The 21,680-nt window shown below is 44.4% G+C and overlaps 1 protein-coding gene across 3 annotated transcripts in view; it reads right to left on the bottom strand.

Moving 5' to 3' along the window:
• Col14a1 (collagen, type XIV, alpha 1) overlaps positions 1-21,680 on the bottom strand; it is a 194,521-nt gene that overhangs the window by 128,637 nt on the left and 44,204 nt on the right. For all 3 annotated transcript variants that reach the window (XM_013512820.1, XM_013512819.1, XM_005381916.2), the window contains exons 6-8: positions 4,255-4,410; positions 3,300-3,419; positions 834-998 (exon numbers count right to left, since the gene is read on the bottom strand). In XM_013512820.1, coding sequence (XP_013368274.1) covers positions 834-998; positions 3,300-3,419; positions 4,255-4,410 — 441 coding nt within the window. The remainder of the gene's footprint in view (positions 1-833; positions 999-3,299; positions 3,420-4,254; positions 4,411-21,680) is intronic.

Genomic DNA, 21,680 nt, shown 5'->3' with positions numbered 1-21,680 from the left:
AAGTTTATGAGCAAGAGATTACATCGTATTCTTGATAAATGCAGAGCAATAAATACATTTAATTGGACTGACAATTGATACCAAGCAAAATAACTACAAATGTAAACCCTAACCGAATGGATTGTTCGTAACAACTAATTTTGGAGCCCACTTGAGGAACGTGCAGTGGCATTTTGATTTGTATTTCAAACTCACTTGGGAATCAGGCTTTTTTTTTTCCTGCTGAGAAAGTTTGTTGGTATCAAACTATCTCCCTGTGCCAAAAAAAAATATAAACAATTTATGAACAGAGCTACATCATGTAAATATTTTGTAGGGATTATAAATGTATGTCAAATCTATCCTTCCCACCAGGGTTAGTTTCAAACCAGTAATAGTGCATATCTAGACCTCTGATTTCTTTAAATAGTACAGCACCCTGGTTTGGTGGTGCACACCTATAATCCCAGCAATTCAGGAGGCTGAAGCAGGAAGACCACCTTGAGTTCAAAGCCATCCTGAATTACACAGCAAGACACTGTCTCAAAAAAAAAAAAAAAAAACAGCAAATAAGTAAATGATTTTAATTCCTTGAAAAGAATAAATTGATCTCTGCCTCTAGGATCACAAAAGAACTAGCCATAGTTTCGGCTCCGGATCCCACCGGAAGGTCCTGACCCCGCGGGGGCCATCATAGGTAGCATCGTGCGCATTTTGATGACCCGGATGCTGGGTTCTGATCCCGGGCCTGGGAGCTAAGAACCAGGACTAGGAGGGCTCGTGCCCAGGCTCGCAGGAAGCCCCGGTGCTGTGCATACTGCAGGGAGAGCAGCCGGAGGCCGAGGCGGGCGTACCTATGGCGAAGAGCTCCACTCCAGATTCACGCAGCCTCCTGGACGGCGGGACAATGTCATCCTGAGACTTCCCGTCCGTGATCAAAATACCAATTTTGGCGACTCCAGTCCTTGATCCTGCTTCGGGCTTAAAGCTATTTTCAAATATGTAGTTCAGAGCAAGACCTAGAAGAAAGCGAGGACAGAATAAACACAAACCAAGCACCTCTACCAAAAAGCCTTCCTGCACTGCGCCGCGCGCTTGCTGCGCCGAGGAATTCCTCAGATAGGGCCGCGCGGTTCACAGTGACCTAGCTCTTGGCAGAGCAGATGGAAAAACTAAAACCCAGCAGAAGAAAGGTAGTAAAAACAACTAAATGTGGCACCGTTTCATGGGAAAATACACTCTTAATGCTTTCCCTCGATGTCTTTTGCTCTATGCATGAAAAATGGTTGATTACTGCAGGGTAATACATTTCCCTTATTTAAATAAGAACACCATGCTTTAAATTCTTTTCATTTTTATCAGTCCGTGTTTGTAGTCTGTAACGGTGACGTCCCTCGAGGGAAGCTGGTATGTGCGGATGTCACACCTTCAGTCTTTCTTCGCCCTCTCCCCTCGGCCTCCCTCGATCTCTTACTGTCCTTCCCATTCGCACGGAAGAGCTATCTTCCTGTTTCCTACCATCTCTCTTTGATTTGGCTCTTTATTTGTATTTTGAGTTTTGTATAAAAGAGGAACCATGTGCTATGTGAGCTGTGTGTCTGATTTATTTCATTTAACATAGCTGTCTCAAGATGCATCCATTTTCCTACAGAAGATTCCAGTTTATCCTTCTTTATGGCAAAGTAGTATCCCATGGTGTGTGTACCTTTCCTGAGTATTCTGATTTTAAGACTAAGGGTAATAGTATTGTTATCTTAGAAAGGCTTCTGACCACCAAATAATTCAAGGACCATCTACTGGACACTAGTTAAATACCACACGGTGGGTTCAGGGATGGGAATCAAAGATGAAGATTCTTGACCGACAACATTTTACTTTCTAACTGCTACTTTAAAAGAACACTGACTCACGCACAATGAATGTTAATAACCTGGGTTCAGATAATCTAAAGCTTTGTAATTTATGATGGCAAAATAATACCTACACATTACTGACTGTCCCAACATGCTACTATACTTTTAATCTTGTTCATGATGTTCCAAAGAACCCAAATCCCTCTCTCTCTCTCTCTCTCTCTCTGTGTGTGTCTCAGATTTACAGTGATAATTACATTTCTGGCTCTTAAGACAATTCCCATCCAGAAATAAGACATGCTGCAATATGATTATAGAAATTGTTTTTAATAAATCTTTGTTGCTCTTAACAAAAGTTCCACTAGATATGCTTCAAGCTGGCAAAGCAAGGATCAAGATTTCAATGGTTTACCTAAAAGCCAGTGACCTCATCCTCACTGGGGAAGCTAAGTAATGTCTCCATGTCACATGGCTGAGAAGGCAGGAGCTGGCGCTAAGGGTAAAATCTGTACAACAGGACCAGGGTGTGGCTTAGCCCACATGCCTGGAGCCCTGGATTCCTCCTCCAATACCGGAAAAAACCCTACAACTCTACATGTTTCTTGTGGTAATTACAATGTCAACATTTAAAATATCGCCAAGCCAAAGATCCCCAAATATCTTTGCGATAACTACTGATGGCAGAGTAAGCACTGAGGAAACACTTTGCTTACAAATGTCGAGACGTCTAGAGGAGGAGAGGCAAAGCGAAGCAGCAGAGGCGGTTGCCTTATTTCCAGGGATTGCGCTATTCCTTCTAGCTCAACCAACCCCTCCTGGGACATTATTTTCATATAATAAAAGAAATAGGATATTTGAGTTTTAACTTTTCATGCTGGGCTTGGGGAAAGAGTTGCCTAAGAATTCTTGGTGTTAACAAGTCATAACAGATAAATCTCAGAAGCAGCCTGTGTTCCATCAACAGAGGAATGGATGAAGGAACATGGTATTACACACCATGGAGTACTACTCTCCCATAAAGAAGGATAAATCTGAGTCACTTGTAGGAAAACGAATGCACCTTGAGACCATCATGTTCAGTGAAATAAATCAGACACACAAGCTTCAGTATCACATCGTTTCTCTTATATGAGAAATCCAAAATATAAATAAAGAGAAAAATAAAAGATAGATCATAGGAAGCAGGGAGATTGGCTTTTGGCAAAAGGCAAGGGGACCAAGAGATGGGGGAAGGGATGTAAGAAGTAAGCAGGGTTTCCCACAGGGACCAACTTCCCACAATGAATGTAATCATTATGTCCTAACATGTACTAATGAAAATTCCAAAACAATTCAAAGAGAAAAGGATAAGAATCCCTGGTGCTTTGGTTAAGAAATACTTTGTTGATGTTCAAAAAGTAGTGAAATAAAGTAAGGCACTGTTCTCAGCAAGGAAGGTTGCCAAGGCCGTGGACTGAGCAAACGTACCGGTCAGCGTGTTTCCTCCTTTGTAGGGAAGATTTCGCACGGCTTCAATGACTTCATCTTTTGTGCTGAAGGCATTCAGGTGCCACTCTATCCTGGGGTCACCACTGTACTGGGCAAGACCTGGGTCAAGAGAGGAGAAAGGCCGGAGAAATGATCCCAGGGGCCGCTCTAGAAATTCCAGCACTTAAAGGCTGCATCTTTGTAGCATTGTTTTTTTCTTTATCTGTCTATATAGGTATTTTCAAAGAATTCCTGACATCAGTTAAAGGACTCAAGTTGGATCTGTCTGGGAGGGGAGGGTGTGTGCATATTTTCTAGCCATTTAGAAGTTAGCACTTAATTAGACGTTTGGCGTCTGAAAGGAAAAAAGAACTCTGTTCATATATATAAATAAAAGATGTAAACATCTTTGGCTGCTGTTTATTTTCAAAGGAATGATATTCCTTCATGGCTTTCAAAACTTAAACCCTGAGGCTTTCTCTAACGATGACATGTTATTCCACTATTTACAATACTGCTCAAAGATGTACCACTCTTTTTTGGCTTTTTATCTTGTCTACATTTCTTGGCAAAGGTTATATTATACTTCGAAACTATTTCCTTTTTTTTTTTTTTTAAGTTCCACATTTGCCTGGGTGCAGCTGTTTCTTTTAAAACTCTATAAGATAAATTCTTGAAGAGGCCGTAACTTTAAAGGCTTCTTATAGTTGCTGTTCATTAGCAGGGAATATTCTGACTTTTGAGAACACTGAAATGCATTCAGCGACAGACTGAGGGCCTGGCCAAATTAGTAAGAGCAACGCTTATTCATTCAGAGCGGGCTTCTAGGAGCAAGCGTGCAGCTGGCCCTAGAGCCCTGGGTCTCTGTGCCTCTGGGAGGCCCTGGTCTCCCCGTGGTCGGGTGGGGTCGGGTCCGGCCCACAGCCCCACTGTCGGGGACGAGAGAGGCACCCACCGACTCGCGTGTCCCCAGAGCCCACGTTGAAGGCCGTGACCAGGTTCTCCAGGAAGAGCCGCACCAGCCGGAAGTTAAAGCGCCCGATGCTCCAGGACCCGTCCACCAGGATGACGATGTCGGCGATCGCGGGCGTCTGGCAGACGAACTTGGCCTCTGCGGGACGAGTGCGAGGAGCAAGGGTCAGCGCGGGGCCTGGCGGGGAGAGGCCCAGCCTGGTCCGGCCCAGCTGGGGGTCCCAGGAGCCCGGAGAGCGTGGCAGCTCGGGTCCAAGGAAAAGCCAAGGCCGAGCGAACAGGTGAAGAAAGGTGCACAGACTTCGCTGAAGCAGGAAGATTTCGTGGAAGACAAAAATTGGAAGGGACCAAGAATTTCCCCCATATTCCATTTTTTAAATATTGCATCTGTGGGACAAAGAGATTTTTGTCCCTGAAGATCATTCAGGTAACATTTTGCCTTTTTAGATTAATTCATTAGACCTCCAGATACTGAGGCCGGGCTTGATGGCAGGTGCCTGTAGTCCCAGCACTCGGGAGGCTGAGGCAGGAGGATCGACCCTGTGGGTTTGATAATGATCCAGAAAAAAATGCCCACTGGCACTGACCAGGCTTTTCCATCAGAGAAAAACTGTGCCTGTCCGGGGGGACGTGAGGACGAGGAGCGTGAGCGGCAGCGCCTTCCCCACGGAGGAAGGAGACTTCTGAGGTAGAGAGGGTAGGTCTGAGCTAGATTCGGTGAAAACTACCATTTCTGTCCACACAGGGCCAAGGAGCTGGAGTCTCCTCTCTGCTCTCTCCCTGTCTCTCTCCCTCTTTCTTCACTCTCATAAACAACATTCGTCTCTCAATTCTGGAGGCGTCAGAGTCCAAGGCACCTGCAACTGTGGTGTCTCCTAAAGCCCCGCCCTCCTGGAACATTCTCTTTCTTTGGATTTTTGAGACAGGGACTCACTATGCAGTTCAGGCTGGGCTTGAGCTCACTATGTAGCCCATGCTGGCTGAACTTGCAGCACTCTTCCTGCCTCAGCCTCCCAAATGCTGGTATTACAGGCGTGTGTAATCTACTGGAACATTCTTAAAGTGTTCTATAAATCCTGCCTTCAGCAGCATTGCTTCATAATCTAGTGTATGCTTTTAATGAAATGCTTAGCTTTTTCCTGAATTTTCTATTAGGACTGGAGTTCATAAAGTATGTGCTTGCGTGTGTGTATGTACATGGTTATATGGATGTGTATATGTATGCATATAATATGTGTGTGTATATCTGTGTGTACATGTATATATGAAGAATGCATGCATGTGTGCATGTGTGTATTTCTCTTTTGTTTCAACTTTCTTGCAGGCCAAGAAAATCTCTACTTAACTTATTTCTTAACATTAAAATGGCAATAAAATACTATTTTGAATATAACTTATGCATTGAAGCTCAAATTTAAAAGTGCTCATAAACAAAAGGAAAATATTTTAACCTGAAAAAAAGGTTTTAACCTAAAAAAAAATAGTTGACCTCCTACAGTCAGCATAGGCATTTTATTTTATTTTTTTATATTCTCTATTTTATCTTGAAAACAGTTTCCAAAAACATGCCTAACAATTTTTAAACATCTCCTTTTTCTTTCTTTTTTTTGTGTGTGTGTCTTTTTGAGACAGGGTCTTACTATGCAGCTCAGGCTGGTCTTGGGCTCACCTTGTAGCCCAGGCTGGCCTCAAACTCAACGTAGGCAGTTTAATATACACGTCTTTACCTTCCGTGCCACATTTGCCTGAAGGATCTTGACTTTTTTGCAGACATCAGTCCATGTGGACACCCAGACACCTTTACCAGATGGAGTCAGATGTGTTTGCCAATGAAACACTGCACTCTTCACTGTGGAAGCTCAACAGTACAACCCGTCCAAAGTTTATAGTTTACATTTTTTGGCACTGAATTCCCTTCTTTAATAGAAGAAAGCGACTGGCTTGGTATTTGGGATCAGCCCTACTGTAACAAACCAAGAAAACCCTAAGACGGAATAATGCCACGGTCACGGGATAGATATTACTTTGCTTTTTGGACATAAGGAGAGAAAACTGAAGTCTGAGGAAGCTGCAAGAACCCCTTCTCTCTCATTGAGGAAGGCTCTCAAGGGAAGAGTAGCTTTCTTTCTCTTGCAAAACTGCTGGAAATATTACTTTACTTTTTTAATTAACTGGAAGTGTAGAAAAGTTCTTAGAAAGGGAACACATTCTGACTATTTAGAAGAACAGTAAGGAAGCTGATATTTTCCATTTTAAAAAATGACTTCCAGGGGCTGGGGATTTAGCTCAGTGGCAAAGCGCCTGCCTGGCAAGTGCAAGGTCGTGAGTTCGGTTCCCGGTACCGGAGAAAAACCAAAAAACAAAATAAATAAATAAATAAATAAATAAAATAAAAAATGACTTCCAAGAAAAATGTTCTGTTCGTTTAGCTTGTTCAAGCCACATGGGACTTAGAAATATAAATTCTATCGAGCCCCCAAGGCATAAAATTAATTGGCTACAGATAGAAAGATTGAAAACTTTCATGACACTAAAATGTTAAATGTTGTTGATCAAAAAATACTACAAAGAGAGGCTGGGGATTTAGCTCAGGGGCAAAAGTGGCTGCTTGGCAAGCTCAAGGTCGTGAGTTTGATTCCTGGTACCGGAAGAAAAACAAAAACAAAAAATAAAATTAAAAATACTACAAATAAAATAAAAAAGATAAGCTATAACTGGGAGAAGGCATGTGTGATGTGTAAGACTAAGAGGGGATTAGAAGCCAAGGTTCATAGAGAACCAGGACAGACACATCAGTGAGCAGGATGGTACCCAGGGTCAGGGGGTGGGTACACAGATGTCTAACTGCTTAGCCACCAAAGTAATCAAAACCAAGGTCACAATGGCACACAGTTTGTGTTCATTCAACTGGCAAAATTAATAAACTTAATAGCATTTGAAATTGCCCCAAAGATGAAGAAATACATAGGTATATACTTACCGAAGTGTATAGACCACTGTGCTGAAAATTACGAAATTGATAAAATAAACCAACAACGTTAAATGGAGAAATTTGCCGTGTTCATGAATTGGAAGACTCACCATAATAAAGATGTTAATTATTCCCAAATTGATCTGTAGGTTTAACACTACCCTTACCTAAATCCCAGAAGGGGTTCTTTCTTAGACATAAACAAATTTATCCTAAAATTTGGATGGAAAATTATAGATCCTGGAAGAGCTAAAACAATCATAAAGAAAAACAGATGCCAAGAATCACCTACCTGATAGTAAGCCTATTATACAGCTGCAGCAATTAAACTAGTGTGGTAATTTGATAGGGTAGACCTATTTGTCAACTGAAAAAACATAAGATGTGAAAACAGACCTGCAAATGTGCTAGACTGGCCTTAGACAAACACACAGAAGCTGGAAAAAACAACACCCACAGTAGCATCAATAAAAATGAGCCTTGACCTAAACCGCACACCTTATGCCAAAATTAATTCAAACTGGGTCAGGAACTTAAATGGAAAACATAAAACTACATATAAAACTCCTAGGGAAACTCTTTGGAATTTGGGATTTGGAAAAGAATTCTTTGAGTACAAAGCACAAAAGTGCAACCCACAGAAGCAGAAGCTGATAAACTCACCTCAGCCAAATAAAATATTTTTGTTCTTCGAAAGCTCAGCAGAAGAAAAAATGCAGGAACCTAGATCAACATCAGCAGCATACTGCTATTTGGTGTGTGACACTATTTGGTGGGGTGAAAAACTAAATCACAAAAGATTAAATGTAGCATGATATCTTTTTTTCACAAAAAAGGTCCAGGCTGGCCTTGAACTCACAGTCATCCTCCTGTCTCAGCCTCCTGAAAGTTGGGATTACAGGCATGGGCCACCATGCCCAGCCCTATCTTTTTTATAGAGGTAAAACCAACTATTATAAAATATTGTCTTTTAGAAATACATAGAGATGTGGCAGCCCCAGGTAGAAAGGAAGGAGAAAGAGGGCGTCCGAGAGATGCCCAGGTGCCAGGGCCCTGGGAGAGGGTCCCAGCTCTGCGACGGCAGCTGTGGCCACGGCACGTGGTTAGACACAGGTGGTACTCATGGCCTGAGATTTGGGGGGTGAAGGAGTTAGGGTGCTCAATGTACCACAGGAAAAATAACCAATTAAAAGAAAAGGAAAAGACCCTATCTGGTCAGCATGAAATATTATGCAGAAAAATAACTTTAGTGCTTATGTCACAAAATGCAAGTGCCAAAAACCTTTTATGATGCTCTCATGCATCACATTTTACTTGAAATTAAGACTCATGCCATGGCCTGGTATGGAGGTGCACACCTATCATCCCAGCACTCGGGAGGCTGAGGCAGGAGGATCGTTGTGAGTTCAAGACCAGCCTGGGCTACCAAGTGAGCTCAAGGCCAGCCTGAACTGCATAGCGAGACCCTGTCTCAGAAAGACAAAAAAAAAAAAAAAAAAGGAAGACTCATACCATGCTCTCTCACACAAAGACTAGCATCTGCTATGTCAGCAGAAAGATGCCCTTTCCAAGGGTTGCAGAGGCCAACATCTAGGATTGGGTTTTGCATTCTGAAATATTTTCCATTTGTCTTTTTTGAGACAGGCTCTTGCTATGTTGCCCAGGCTAGCCTTAAAGTTGTGACCCTCCTGCTTCAGCTTCCCAAGTAACTGTAATCACCATATGTGCCACCGTGTCCAGCTCCCAAAGTAGGATTTTTCTTCAGGATTAGTACACAGTCACCAGGAAACTGCAAAACAAATGTCATAAACCCTGGCTTTTAGCTCTAAGACTTATCCAAATACCTTGATGGCAAGTTTCCATCCTAATGGGCACGAATTCCAAGAAGCTGCCGCGTCAGCAGAGCCTTCTATAAGGAAGGAAAAGCTTTGTCGTGTGGATAGCTTGGCCTTTGCCAGAGACGTGTGGGACTCAAATACTTGAGACAAAGAGTTTTAAAGGCACCACATTCAAGTTCAATAGTACAGGTCTTGACCAGAACCCAGGTGCTCAGGAAAATCTTTTAAGAAATGTATTCAAACTAATGTCTTCTTGCAAAGAGCCCAGATTCAAAACTCAAGACAATATCCTCTTCCAGGGGCAAACACCCTCCCTGATTCACTGTTCCTGAACAGGAGGAACCAGTGGAAGGACACACACAGTGCCTCAAACTTAATCAAAGAATCAAGTGGTAAAAAGATAACCAAACACCCAGGAACGCCAGGCCAAAGCTGCATAAAACCCAGCTGCAAATGTAACTTCCATCTGCATCCAAAAGGATTAAATATGTATGCTTTTATTTTCAAAATGGTATCCTATAGTTTTAAAATATAATAAATCCTTTTTGCTGTCAATTCTGTAGTCCCTATTTGAAGTGTTGGCCACTGGATATCTGTCGTCACTGTTCCTATGGGAAACTGTGCGTTGATGACCATCCTCCTCAGTAAATCCCTGTGTGCACTGGAAAAAGATCCAGGTCAGGGGAGATAAGGGAAATGACCCCATGAACTGCATTTTAGTTAAACTAAACATTGATCTAAAGATACAAGAAGTGTAAATATACATATATGCCATATACAATGTTTTGTATCTGAGATGATGGATGCATGGATAGATGCATGGATGGATGCATGGATGGATGGGTGGATGGGTGGATGGATGGATGGACGGATGGAGGGTGCATGGATGCATGGATGGATGCGTGGATGGGTGGATGGATGGATGGATGCGTGCATGGATGGGTGGGTGGATGGGTGGATGGGTGGATGCATGGATGGATGCATGGATGGGTGGATGGATGGGTGGATGGATGGATGGATGGATAGATGGATGTGTGCATGGATGGATGGGTGGATGCGTGGATGGATGGATGCATGCATGGATGGATGGGTGGATGGATACATGGATGCATGGATGCATGGATGCATGGATGGATGCATGGATGGGTGGATGGGTGGATGCATAGATGGATGCGTGGATGGATGGATGCGTGGATGCATGGATGGATGCATGGATGGATGCGTACATGGATGGATGGGTGGATGGATACATGGATGCATGGATGGATACATGGATGCATGGATGGATGCACGGATGCGTGGATGCATGGATGGATGCATAGATGGATGTGTGGATATGCCCAAGCCACTGAATGCAATTGAAGGGGAGCACTCGTTATGTGGAATGGGTCACAAACCTAATGGCAGTCTGATGGCACAGACAGAAGCAGAAGAGACAACTGCCTACTCCAGGAGGCTCAGTTCCTATCGTTCTCCACCTGCTCTGAGTGGCACAGTGAGGATGCCGGGGCACTGACAAGTTCTTTCTCCTCCAGGCCTGACATTACATCACAGTATCCGATGGCCAGCACTCCAGGCTGTGCACTGATTCACAGATCACACAGCTCTACTGTAGCAGAAAATGCACCCCCAGTCAGTATGCTTCAGTTTCTGTTAGTTGCCCAGGTGACAGTTCCTGTTACAGTTCCTGTTACTTCTGTTTCTTAGAAATGGCTGATAAACTCTGGTGCATAGCTGTGAGGTCAAGGCCAGCCTGGCCTATATAGGGAGTCTGTTAAGGCTTGTTTATGAATGTCCCCCCAAAGCCTCAGCGCTCATGGGTGGGGCTCTTGGGGAGTGACTGGATCACGGCTGTGTACTGCTGGGATTAAGGTACACAGTGACTCGATGAGTCCACTAGTTGGATTAGCATGGTTCTGGGGGTGGCTGAATGGATTTACTAAAGACAGAAGCCCCACCCTGGTGTGAGTGGCACCAACCAGTAGAATTGTGACCTGAACAGAGTGAAAGGGAAAGCTTGCTGCTGCTGCTTCCTGCCTGCCCTGCCATGGACTGTTTCTCTTCTCTGCAGTGCAGTGCCCCTCTGTCACGCAGCCCCGCCTTGGAACCAGCCAGCTGTGGACTGAAACCTCTGCAAACTGTGAGCTGAGATAAACCTCTCCTCTTTTCACTCGTGGGTGTTGGGTACTTGACCCAGCAATAAGAAGAGTGACTAAGACACTATCTCATAAAACAAATCAGGTGACAGTTTCCTGTTACTGTTTATCCTGTAAATAAAACTAATGTGCCATCTCTGTAGCTGGTCTCCGCTGTGTCCACAACTAATATGTGTTATGTGCAAACATCTCAAATGATCTGTCCAGATGTTTTCCCTCCCAAAGATATGCACTTGGTCCTAAAGCAGCTCACATGAAAAACACCTTTAGCTGGGCATGGTGGCGTACGCCTGTACTCCCAGCACTTGGGAGGCTTGAGACAGGAGGATCACTGCAAGTTTTAGGCCAGCCCATGCTACATAATGAATTCAAGGCCAGCCTGGATTATAGAGCAAGACCTTGTCTCAAAAAAACCCCAAAGAAATTAAAAACGCCCCTTTACCAATAATCTTGTCCTAATTTTATTGTGTCACTCACATCTGAGAAACTAAATGCACGCTTATTGAGATGGTACAGCTAATTTCCGGAATGGCTTAAAACTGTATTTATTTACTGCTTACTAAGTATCATATGGTGCTTTGGACATGCAGGAGGGTAACACCTTGAATTCTGCCCGCGGGGTGTGGACGACAGCAGATCTCAAGTCACTCAGACAGGGTGTCTTCTCCTCCGGGACAGCGGGACCTGTGCTGATGGGAACAGACGCAGGCACCCTGAGCAGCGAAGCCCCGCCCTCCTGCAGGCCGGGCGCTGCGGCTCTAGCGACTCCCTCCGAGTTTAAGGCTGCTTCTCCTCATCCGCTGCCGCCGGAGCCCCAGCGACGCCTCGCACTGAGCACACAGGAGCCTTCGTCCTTCCCTCCCAGTGGGACAGCTCCTTCCCACCAAGGCTTCTGACGACATCTGCATCCCCTCATCTCTCCTCCTCCTCCCCCTCCTCCCCGCTCCTCCCCCTTCCTCTCCCCCTCCCTCCCCTCCGCTTTCTCCTCCTTCTCCTTTTCCCTCTTCCTCCTCCTTCTCCATCTCCTTCTTCTTCACTTCTTTTTTCTCTTTTTGAAATAGGCTTCCACTATGCAGTTCAGAGTTCAGCCTGGCCTTGAACTCACTTTGTAGCCCAGGCTGGCCTCCAACTCACAGTGATCCTCCTGCCTCAGCCTCCCAAGTGCTGGGACGACGGGCGTGTGCCATACCTGACCCCTCATCTCTTCTTATTTGTCTTCGCTGTTGCAGCACAGATTTCACCTCCTCTGAGAACATGTGCTCCCCTTCTATCCTTTTTTGTTGGTGCCGGGATTGAGGCAAGCGCTCTACCGTGAGCCACATCCTTGGGCCGTAAATGTGTTAGGGTAAAGTCTGCTTTAGAATTGTGTTTGTACATTTCCTGGTTATTTCCTGACTTTCTTAAATTAATGCTGGCCCCAGAGAGGCTCATTTGTCTGCCCATCTCTCCTTTAAAATGTAATCCGCTTATCTCCAGAAGCCAGAGTGTGATGGTCTCTATTTTCAGCTGTGTGCATAGGGCTACGTGATTTGACTATATGTTTGCATTCATTGTTTAAAGTGATTTTCCAGCTGGATGTGGTGGTGTAGGCCTCTCATTCCTGCACTCAGGAGGCTGAGGCAGGAGGGTCACCAAGAGTTCAAGGCCAACCCAGGCTGCATAGTGAGTTTAAGACCAGCCTGAACTACGTGGGAGACCCTATCTTAAAAAAAAAAAAAAAACAGTGGTTTTCTGCAAAATGCACCAACTCAAATACACCCCTTGTTCCGTTGATTAATGACAAACATATCCTGGCGTTTCAGTTTTCCAGGCCAAAACACCTGCCCGTGTGTTGCCCACCGTCTACCCTGCAGGTAGAGAGAAGACAGCCGCAGAGATCTCTCCGGCAGGAAGGCAGGTGCGGTCGGCCAGCCTGCAGCTCTCCGCCAAAATCAACTGCTGCAGCACTAGACAGAAGGCGCAGGCTTTTTATAAGATGGTGACACAAGTTCTTTTCAAAACGAAGCCTTTGACTATACACATCCGGTACAGCTGCGAGTTCTTACCTGGGAGAGTCTGCAGGTGGAGAATGGCCAGCCTTGCTGGAGGCCGGAGGAAAGGATGTGGAGGCGGAGCTGGGGAACGGGCCCAGCCCGGCCTGGGACACGCAGGGAACGTGCCATGTGAGCAGCTCCATGCGCTCCGCAGGTGCACGGTGAGCGCTGTCTGAGTCACTGATCCCGTCTCATTTTTTAAAGTCCTGAATGCGCAAACTAGAACGCTCAGCCACAAGGGGGAGGGGTAGAAAGTTTTCTTTCTGCCTTACTAAATCATCTTTTGAGGAAGATGACCTCTCTGAATCTTCTCCCAGGGATTTAGAACTTTTCTCCCCAAGTCTAAACATTGCACACTGGGTCACGGAGGATCTGTAGTGTGAGACACTAACACACACAGTGCGCAGCACCTCCAGCCTTCTGCACTCGCAGCTCGAATACCCGCAGACTGAGGGAGCGTGCATGGAAAATGTTCAAGAAAGCAATCCTCCCAGCACGTGGGCAGTGTGGATCTGAATAACCCAGCTGTGTGGGACACAGGCCTGGGGCCGTCCACCTGCCGGGTCTGGATCCCATCATGGGGCGCAGACGCCGCCGGAGGGAACTGCTCGTGTCTCCCTGTGCCGGTCAGCAGCGAGTTTCTAGTCTATAGTTGTGTTGCTGGAATACTATGTTGGCTGTCTAATTAATAGTGATTATGGCCGGGCGTGGTGGTGCACACCTGCAATCCCAGCACTCGGGAGGCTGAGGCAGGAGGATCGTTGTGAGTTCAAGACCAGCCTGGGCTACAAAGTGAGCTCAAGACCAGCCTGAACTGCATAGCAAGACCCTGTCTCAAAAAGACAAAAAAATAATAATAATGATGATGATGACAACAACAAGCCTGAGGAGGAGGAGGAAGTAAAGGAAGAGTGATGATGAAAAGGAGGAGGGAAAGGAAAAGGAAAAAGAAACAACGCAGAGCTCACTCTGAGCACCAGGCTTCCTTCTGAAGCCTTTGATGCGCGCATTCCAGCCCACAGGTTGGCCCAGGTCCACAGCCCTGCTCTTGCAAATGGGACACACGGTCCTGGTTTGGCAACTCGAAGGCCCAGAACCACTCGTGCAAAAGGCGAGGAAGGTTTAAGTCGGTCTCAACTGTGAGCCAGAATCGGAAAGGCGCTCGCTCGTGGGAGGGAGTGGCCCTGGTGAGTGAAAAGGCACCTTGGGAACCGTCCTGGTCCTGGGCACACTGGGCCACGTGCCTATGCCTACCTTGGCTCCGGCCACACTAAGGGCAGGCGCTGGGCCTGGCGTGAAGCTGCTGCTGGGCTGCGGGAGCTCTGTGAGGGCGGGATCCTGTCCAGCCTGCCCACCTCGTCCCCAGCAAGCACTTCAGGGCTCAGCACTGGGGCCAGGCCCAGCTTCCTCTGCCCGCCCACTGCTCAATTGGCAGGAAGAGTACCCAGGGTGCCAGGAAGTCACACAACAGATGCATTCCAGTATGAGCAGCAAACATTCACTCCTGCATCCTGGACACGCTGCCTATATTAACTCAGTCAGTCCTCACAGGTAACTCCTGGGAGGGCACGTGTTTCGGCTTTTAAGGAAATCAAACGTGGGAGCAGAAGACGTAGACTTTGGGAGGTGTACAGATGACAGCAGGGGCCACCCATTCTGACAGGAAGTAGCGGACCGACCCACAGCCCTCAGAAAGGCAATTCACTCTCCGTTCAGTGGGGGATTCTGTCTCAGACATTCAAAACTTTGCAGCACTCTCGGGCAAGGCTCCGCAAGCTTATTCTGAAGAGGACAAGACAGAAAACCCTTAATCTTTGCAGTCCACACGCTCTGTCAGAACGCCCCAGCCCCGGCGCTGCGGGAGCAGCCGCGAACAGTGTAAAGGAAGCGGCATCATCGCTGCCTCCCATACCACCTTGACCTAATAATCAGGTGGGTGGACTCGGCCCATGGGCCACAGTGCGCTGACTTCTTTGAAAACGAGAAGCTCATCTCACAGTTTCCCCCTCAAAAGTAGGAGTAGAAAGGACCCCACCCACCCTTCTTCCCTCACTATAGAAATTTTTTGGGGAAAAAGGGGAGGTTGTGGTCTTAATTCAAAAAACTTATTAAGAAAGTAAAATAAAAAACCAGCTCCTACCCTACTTTTCCTATCTGTTGCATAATCATTTCCAATCAAGCTCTGAATTCTTGTGCAAAACTCCAGAAATAATGAAAGCTGTTTGACAACAGAGGAAAAATATCCATTCATGCCAATGTGCCAGGATTGTGCTCTAAGGCAAATACCACTCCTGTCAGTGGGCGAGTGTGGGGTTACTGAAGAAACATGCAGAGCTGATTAAAACAAGTGACTGGCTGCACAGCTCTCTGCATCGAAATCAAAATTCTGAAATATGTGAAGTATGCCTGATTATATCTGGGCCACTGTCAGTGTGGGCTCTTATCCTGCAGAATTGTGGATCGCAAAGGAAACGGTGGCATTTGGTGTGAATCGTGGGACGAACACATCTCACAAGAGGCCTTGTGCTAAGTCTATGGTAAAGATTGCATCGGGAGGCCTGTGTCTCCCGGGTCCCAGCAATGCCTCTCCTCTGGCTCCTGGAGCCCTACTGCTGGCATGGATGGTCTCACTGGTTTATAACTTATTCCTTTAGACAATTCTCTCCCACAACCAGTGCCCTCCTAAGTTCTTACCAACCTCCTCCACACCTCACCTGCAAGATCAAGCACTCTTTTCTCTACACATTTCTTGAAATCTGTGCCCACACCCAGCTCCTCATAGCTACAATGGACAGCTTTAGACAGAATCTGCACGGAAGGGGTCTCCATGATGAGGTCTCTGACCGTGGAAGGGTGTGCCTCCCCCAGGTGGTCCCTCGTGTCTATTAGGAGGTGGGCCAGCATCTCCCTTCTCCATTGTCCACTTCTTTTTAATTCATGTCACCCAGCCCTAAGTTCTGCAAGGGGAAAAGGGAAGGTGAATTACAGGACAGAGGACAGGCCAGGACAGGCTAGCAATATCAAGTGGGAGCTAATAAATTTCAGGTCCAAACTCCAAGCCACAGACAGATTTTGCATCTAATCTCCTCAAAGCATTAAGTATCAAACAGTGCTCACTGAATGTCAGCTGAGAACTTACTTATAAATCTCTACATAAAATATCTTTTCTTGCAAAAAGAAATGCAGAAAAGATAAGTCAGAACTTTATGAGTTTAGGAGCTCTTCAAGGCCCTGGGTTCAATTCCCAGCACCACAAAAAGAAAAAGGGGAGAGAACTAATGTGGCACTTCAGAAAGGACAGTAAAGCCTGTAGGAAGGAGCAGGGGAAGCAATACTTCTTTTCTTACCCTTCATTATTCTTCTTTTGGAATCATGCCAATGTCTTACATACTCACAAATTAAACTGTGTTCAAAATGGATAACAAGTCTTAGTGACTAAGAAAGAAAAGAGCTAATCCAAGATCTTTTTGAGATTTATATACCCCAAACTAAAAGCAAATGTTGGACTCCAGTAATTAGATTTGGGTGCTTGCTTTGCACTGTGTATACGTTAACAACTCTAAAACTATATCCGCGATTGCGCATATGAGTAGATGGATTTAGGCCTTTGGGAACTGTATTTCTCACTCTCTTGAAAAGGAGTTGTGGTCCCACCACCACTGCTGCCGCCACCAGCCACCTCCCGAGCCTCATGCAGGAGAGGAAGAGCATAGCTGAGTCACCAGATCCCAGCCAGCTCTGCTCCTTGGTTCTCCTTGCCCAGGCAAGCGGAGTTCACAACCAAAACACTGACCTGGCTGAGGATGGAACCAACACCCAGGAGGAGAGTTTCTCCGGGACAGAAGTGCTACCATGCCACAGAGAGTGCGTGAGACACAGCTTTGGGAGCCGGGCTCAGAGGGGGAAAGGGCTACGCAGAGACCCCTGCGCTCCCCTGAGAAGCTCAGCTCAGCCCAGGAAGATCATGAGGCTGGTGTTCTAAGGTGGGCCAGGCGGGTGGGCAAACCTTCAGAGGAGGAAAACCTAGAGAAGATGGCATTTATCCAGTGGTCTGTGTGAGCTCCTGCTTCACTGCCTACTTCTAGCAGAAAGCAATGGTCTGGATTGCTACAGGTCACTGGGGGGGTAGCCTAAGTGTCTACACTGAAATGACAGAACTCATTGCTCTGGTTAAGGGTGGTTCCTCGGTGGTTCTTAGGGTATGTCAGTATCTAGTTTATATTTGACACCATCGTTGTCGCTGGCTTTACTACTATATCCAAGGCGACATTGTTGCTTGCTTGTCAGTTGATTTTCTCTGTATGTAGTATCTGGATTGCATAGCAGTCATAAACAACACCGCGGCTCATTTCCAAAGAAGGCACTGAGCCAAAGAAGCTACAAACGCCAGCACAAAAATCAAACCAACAGGCTAGGGGTGGTGGTGCACACTTGTAATCCCAGCACTCCAGAGGCTGAAGTTGGAGGACTGCCACAAGTTCAAGGCCAGCCTGAGCTACACAGTGAGTCCATGGCCAACCTGAACTATGCAGAGAGACCTTGTCTCAAACTAAAACAAATAAACAAATAAAAAAATTGAAATATGAGAAGATGAGGCAACAAAATGCATCCAAAAACTCCCAACTCTGTCAAAGCCAATCCAGGGGGCATTGGTGGGGAGGAAACCCCCATCCAGAGGTGGAAACCCTAAGCCACACAGGAGAAATGTGTGAAGTGGTGTTCATGGAGGTAAAACAACTAAGGTGATTAGCAAATTCTAAGAAGATGTAACTAACCAGATCACGACCATAAAGAAACAAGTGATCAGCAAGACTAGAGAAGACAATAATAAAAACCTAGTGGAGCCCCAGAAAGTGATGCTAACATGAATGCCCAGCGCGGAAGAGAATGGGGATCTATACAAACCTTCCAGGCAGAAATCCAGGGATTAACAACAGGACTGAGAGTATGAGATGCAGAAGTGACCAGTGTGAGGGCATGTCAGAGCAACGATCAGTTAAGAGACACGCCTTAAAAATAAGGGAACAGGAAAAAATCAGTCCAACAGCTGCCAGAGAACTCAAAGAAGACTAATAGGAATTAATGAAAAGTCAAAAGACTGCACAAAAGGGCATAAGATACCTGTTTATAGAAGGAAGAGCAAGAGACTTTCCAGACATGGAGAAAGAATTTAACATAGAGATAAGTAAGGCATATAGAACCCTAAATAGCTATGATCAGAAAAAAAACTACTTCATGCAATGCAATAACTGTACCAGAAATCCAACACAAGAACACAATCTGGGCATGTTCCCATTGGCTTGCACCACCAGGGAAATGCATGACCATCCCATTGAGTGACTGGAACCACCAGGGGTGCATGCATGACTGTCTCATTGGACAGCTTGTATCACTGGTGATAAAATGGATCTAGTCACTTTAACTAGTCTTTCTATGGAGAAAACTAATAAAAAGTCTATAAATGGACTTAATCTAGTTAGTTGCTTGAATTTGAATAATTACCACCCAATATCAATATGGTATGTGTAATATGCATTTACAACTGCTGTATCACAGATTAGCTGTATTACAATTTTTATACCATTTTAATGTTTTCCTTGAGGAAGTGCAAGATGGTGATACTTGGTCTTCTAAATTGATTCTTTTATTTGTATTATTGTAATCCAAGACAAGATCAGGTTTTATGTTTCCTATGCTTCAAGCCATTCAGTGGGACAGTCATGCATGTACCGCAGTGGTTTAAACCAGTGAGACAACTGGATTCAAATCAGAGCCCCACAGCAGCAAGCCATACGAATTACAGCCCCATCATGATTGTGTTGAAAACCTGTTAGAGAAAAGCAATAAACCACCTGTAAAGGAAAACCTACCAGAATTACAACAGACTTCTCAAACAAACCTTATAGACAAGGAGATCTTGAAAAGAAGTGTTTTATACCCTAAGACAAAACAACTGCCAACCTAGAATGATATGTCCTGAAAAATTAACTTTCAAAACTGATAGAGAAATAAAATGCTTCTATTATAAAAGGCACCTAAAGAACTCCATCACCACAAAAATCAACATTCCCAAAATTTCTCAAGGATATCCTAGAAAGAGACAATGAAGTTAACCATGCCAAAAGTCCACTTGAATTCAGGCATCATGTAAGGTTAGCAATTAAGTAGAAGGAGAAGAAACCAAGACAGTAACAGGAAAATAATACAATGACAGGAATAAATCAATACTTATCAATCATAGCTATCCATGTGAATAGACTTAATTGGCCAAAGACACAAATTAGCAGAATGAATTGAGAAACAAATCCAATGGTATGCTGCATAAGAGAAACACATTTAACACAAAAAGAAATTCATAGACTAAAAATAAAAGACTAGAAAGCAATATTCTATGGAGTGGAAACCTGAAAACAAGGAGAAGTAGCAACCCTATCTTTCAAATTGGAATTCAAGCCAAAGCTGACCAAAAGAGACAAATAAGGACATTACATATTGGTTAACAACACTATTCAACAGGATGAAGCAACAATTATAAACATACATGCACCAAACTGTGGTGCACCCAACTTCATGAAACAAACACTAACAGACATGAATGATCAGACAGACCTCAGTGCAATTTTGGTGGGGGAGCCTCAATAACCTACTATCACAAATAGATCAACTAAAAAAAAAAAAAAAAAAAAGAAATGTAAGAGCTGAGCCAAACCTTTGAACAAATGGGCTGAATAGATACATACAGAGTGTTCTACCCAACAACAGCAGAATACACATTCTTCTCAGCATCACCTGGAACTTTCTCCAGAACAGACCACATATAACTAATTAAGCACACTCAGGTAAATGCAAAAGAATCAAAATGACCCACGCATATTATCAAACCACAATGCAATGAAACTAGAAATGAATAGCAAAAAAACACCACAGAAGCCATGCAAATTTATGGAAATTAAACAACACATTCTTGCATGATTTATGGGTCACAGTGGAAATGAAGAAATACAACAGCTCCTAGGATTAAATGATACAGTACAATATATCAGAATTTATGGGATACAATGAAAGAAGACCTTGAAGTTTATAGCTTAGAATGCTCACACCAGGAAAACAGAATGAGCCCAAATAAATAACCTAATGATGCATCTCAAAGTCCCAGAAAAGTGAGAACAACCCAAATCCAGAGCTGTATGAAGGAGGAAATTATAAAGATCCATGAAGACATCAATGAAATGGAGACTAAAAAAAAAAAAAAGTATATATATACATAAAGGATCAATGAATTAAAGAGCTGGTTCTTAGGAAAAAAATAAACAAAATGGACAAACCCTTAGCCAATAAATAAATAAATAAATGGAAAGAAAAGATACAAGTCAATGCAATTAGAAATGAAAAAGGTGAAATCACAGTGGACACTGCCAAAATCTAGAAATTTATTAGCAACAACTTCACAAACCTATATGCCAAGAAATCAGAGAGCTCAGAGGAAATGGAGAGCTCCCTAGATATGTAGGAATTAACAAAACTGAACCTTAAACACTTAAAAAACATGAATAATCCAATAACAGGCAATAATATTAAACCAGTAATTAAAAAGCTACCCACTAATAAAAGCCCAAGATTTGATTGACTCACTGCCAAATTCTACAAGAATTTCAGGGAATATCTAACACCAGTACTCCTCAAATTAATGAAATCAAGAAAGAAAGAGTACTCCCAAAATCATTGTTGGAAGCTACCATTACCGTGATCCCCAAACCAGACAAGGATCCAATCAAAAAAAAAGAAGAGAAAGAACTATAGGCCAATATCTCTAATGAACATAGATGCAAAACTCCTCAGTAAGGTACTGGCAAACAGAATGCAGCAAATCATAAAAAAAAAAAAAAAACCTTACACCATTACCCCATGGACACAACATATCCAAATCAATAAATGCAGTCCATCACATAAACAGAAGCAAGGACAAAAGTCATATGATCCTCTCAAAAGACACAGAAAAGGCCTTTGACAAAATCCAACATCCATTCATGATAAAAACCCTGAAGAAAATAGGTACAAAAGAACCTTATCTCAACCTGATAAAGCCATTTATGACAAAGCTACTGCCAACATCACGCTCAATGGAGGAAAACTGAAAGCTTTTTCTCTAAAATCAGGAACAAGACAAGGATTCCCATTATTTCCACTCCTGTTCAACGTAGTCCTCAAAAGGCAGCCAGAGCAATCAGGCAAGAGAAAGAACTAAAAAGGATCTATGCGCATAGGACAGGATGAAGTCAAAGTATCATGATTTGCAGATGACATAATCTGCAGTTGGACTCAGGCAGGCAAATGGAGCCCGGGCCATTCACCATTGGGGCCTTAGTGCTTAGGGTCCTACACTGAAGACCGTGCCCAGAACAAGGAATACA

This window comes from Chinchilla lanigera, unplaced genomic scaffold (genome assembly GCF_000276665.1).
Source record: "Chinchilla lanigera isolate Chin_1 unplaced genomic scaffold, ChiLan1.0 scaffold00016, whole genome shotgun sequence".
In the NCBI taxonomy this organism is placed as follows: Eukaryota; Metazoa; Chordata; class Mammalia; order Rodentia; family Chinchillidae; genus Chinchilla; species Chinchilla lanigera.
The sequence above is the reverse complement of the archived record's forward strand: the minus strand, read 5'-3'. Positions and strand labels throughout refer to the sequence as shown.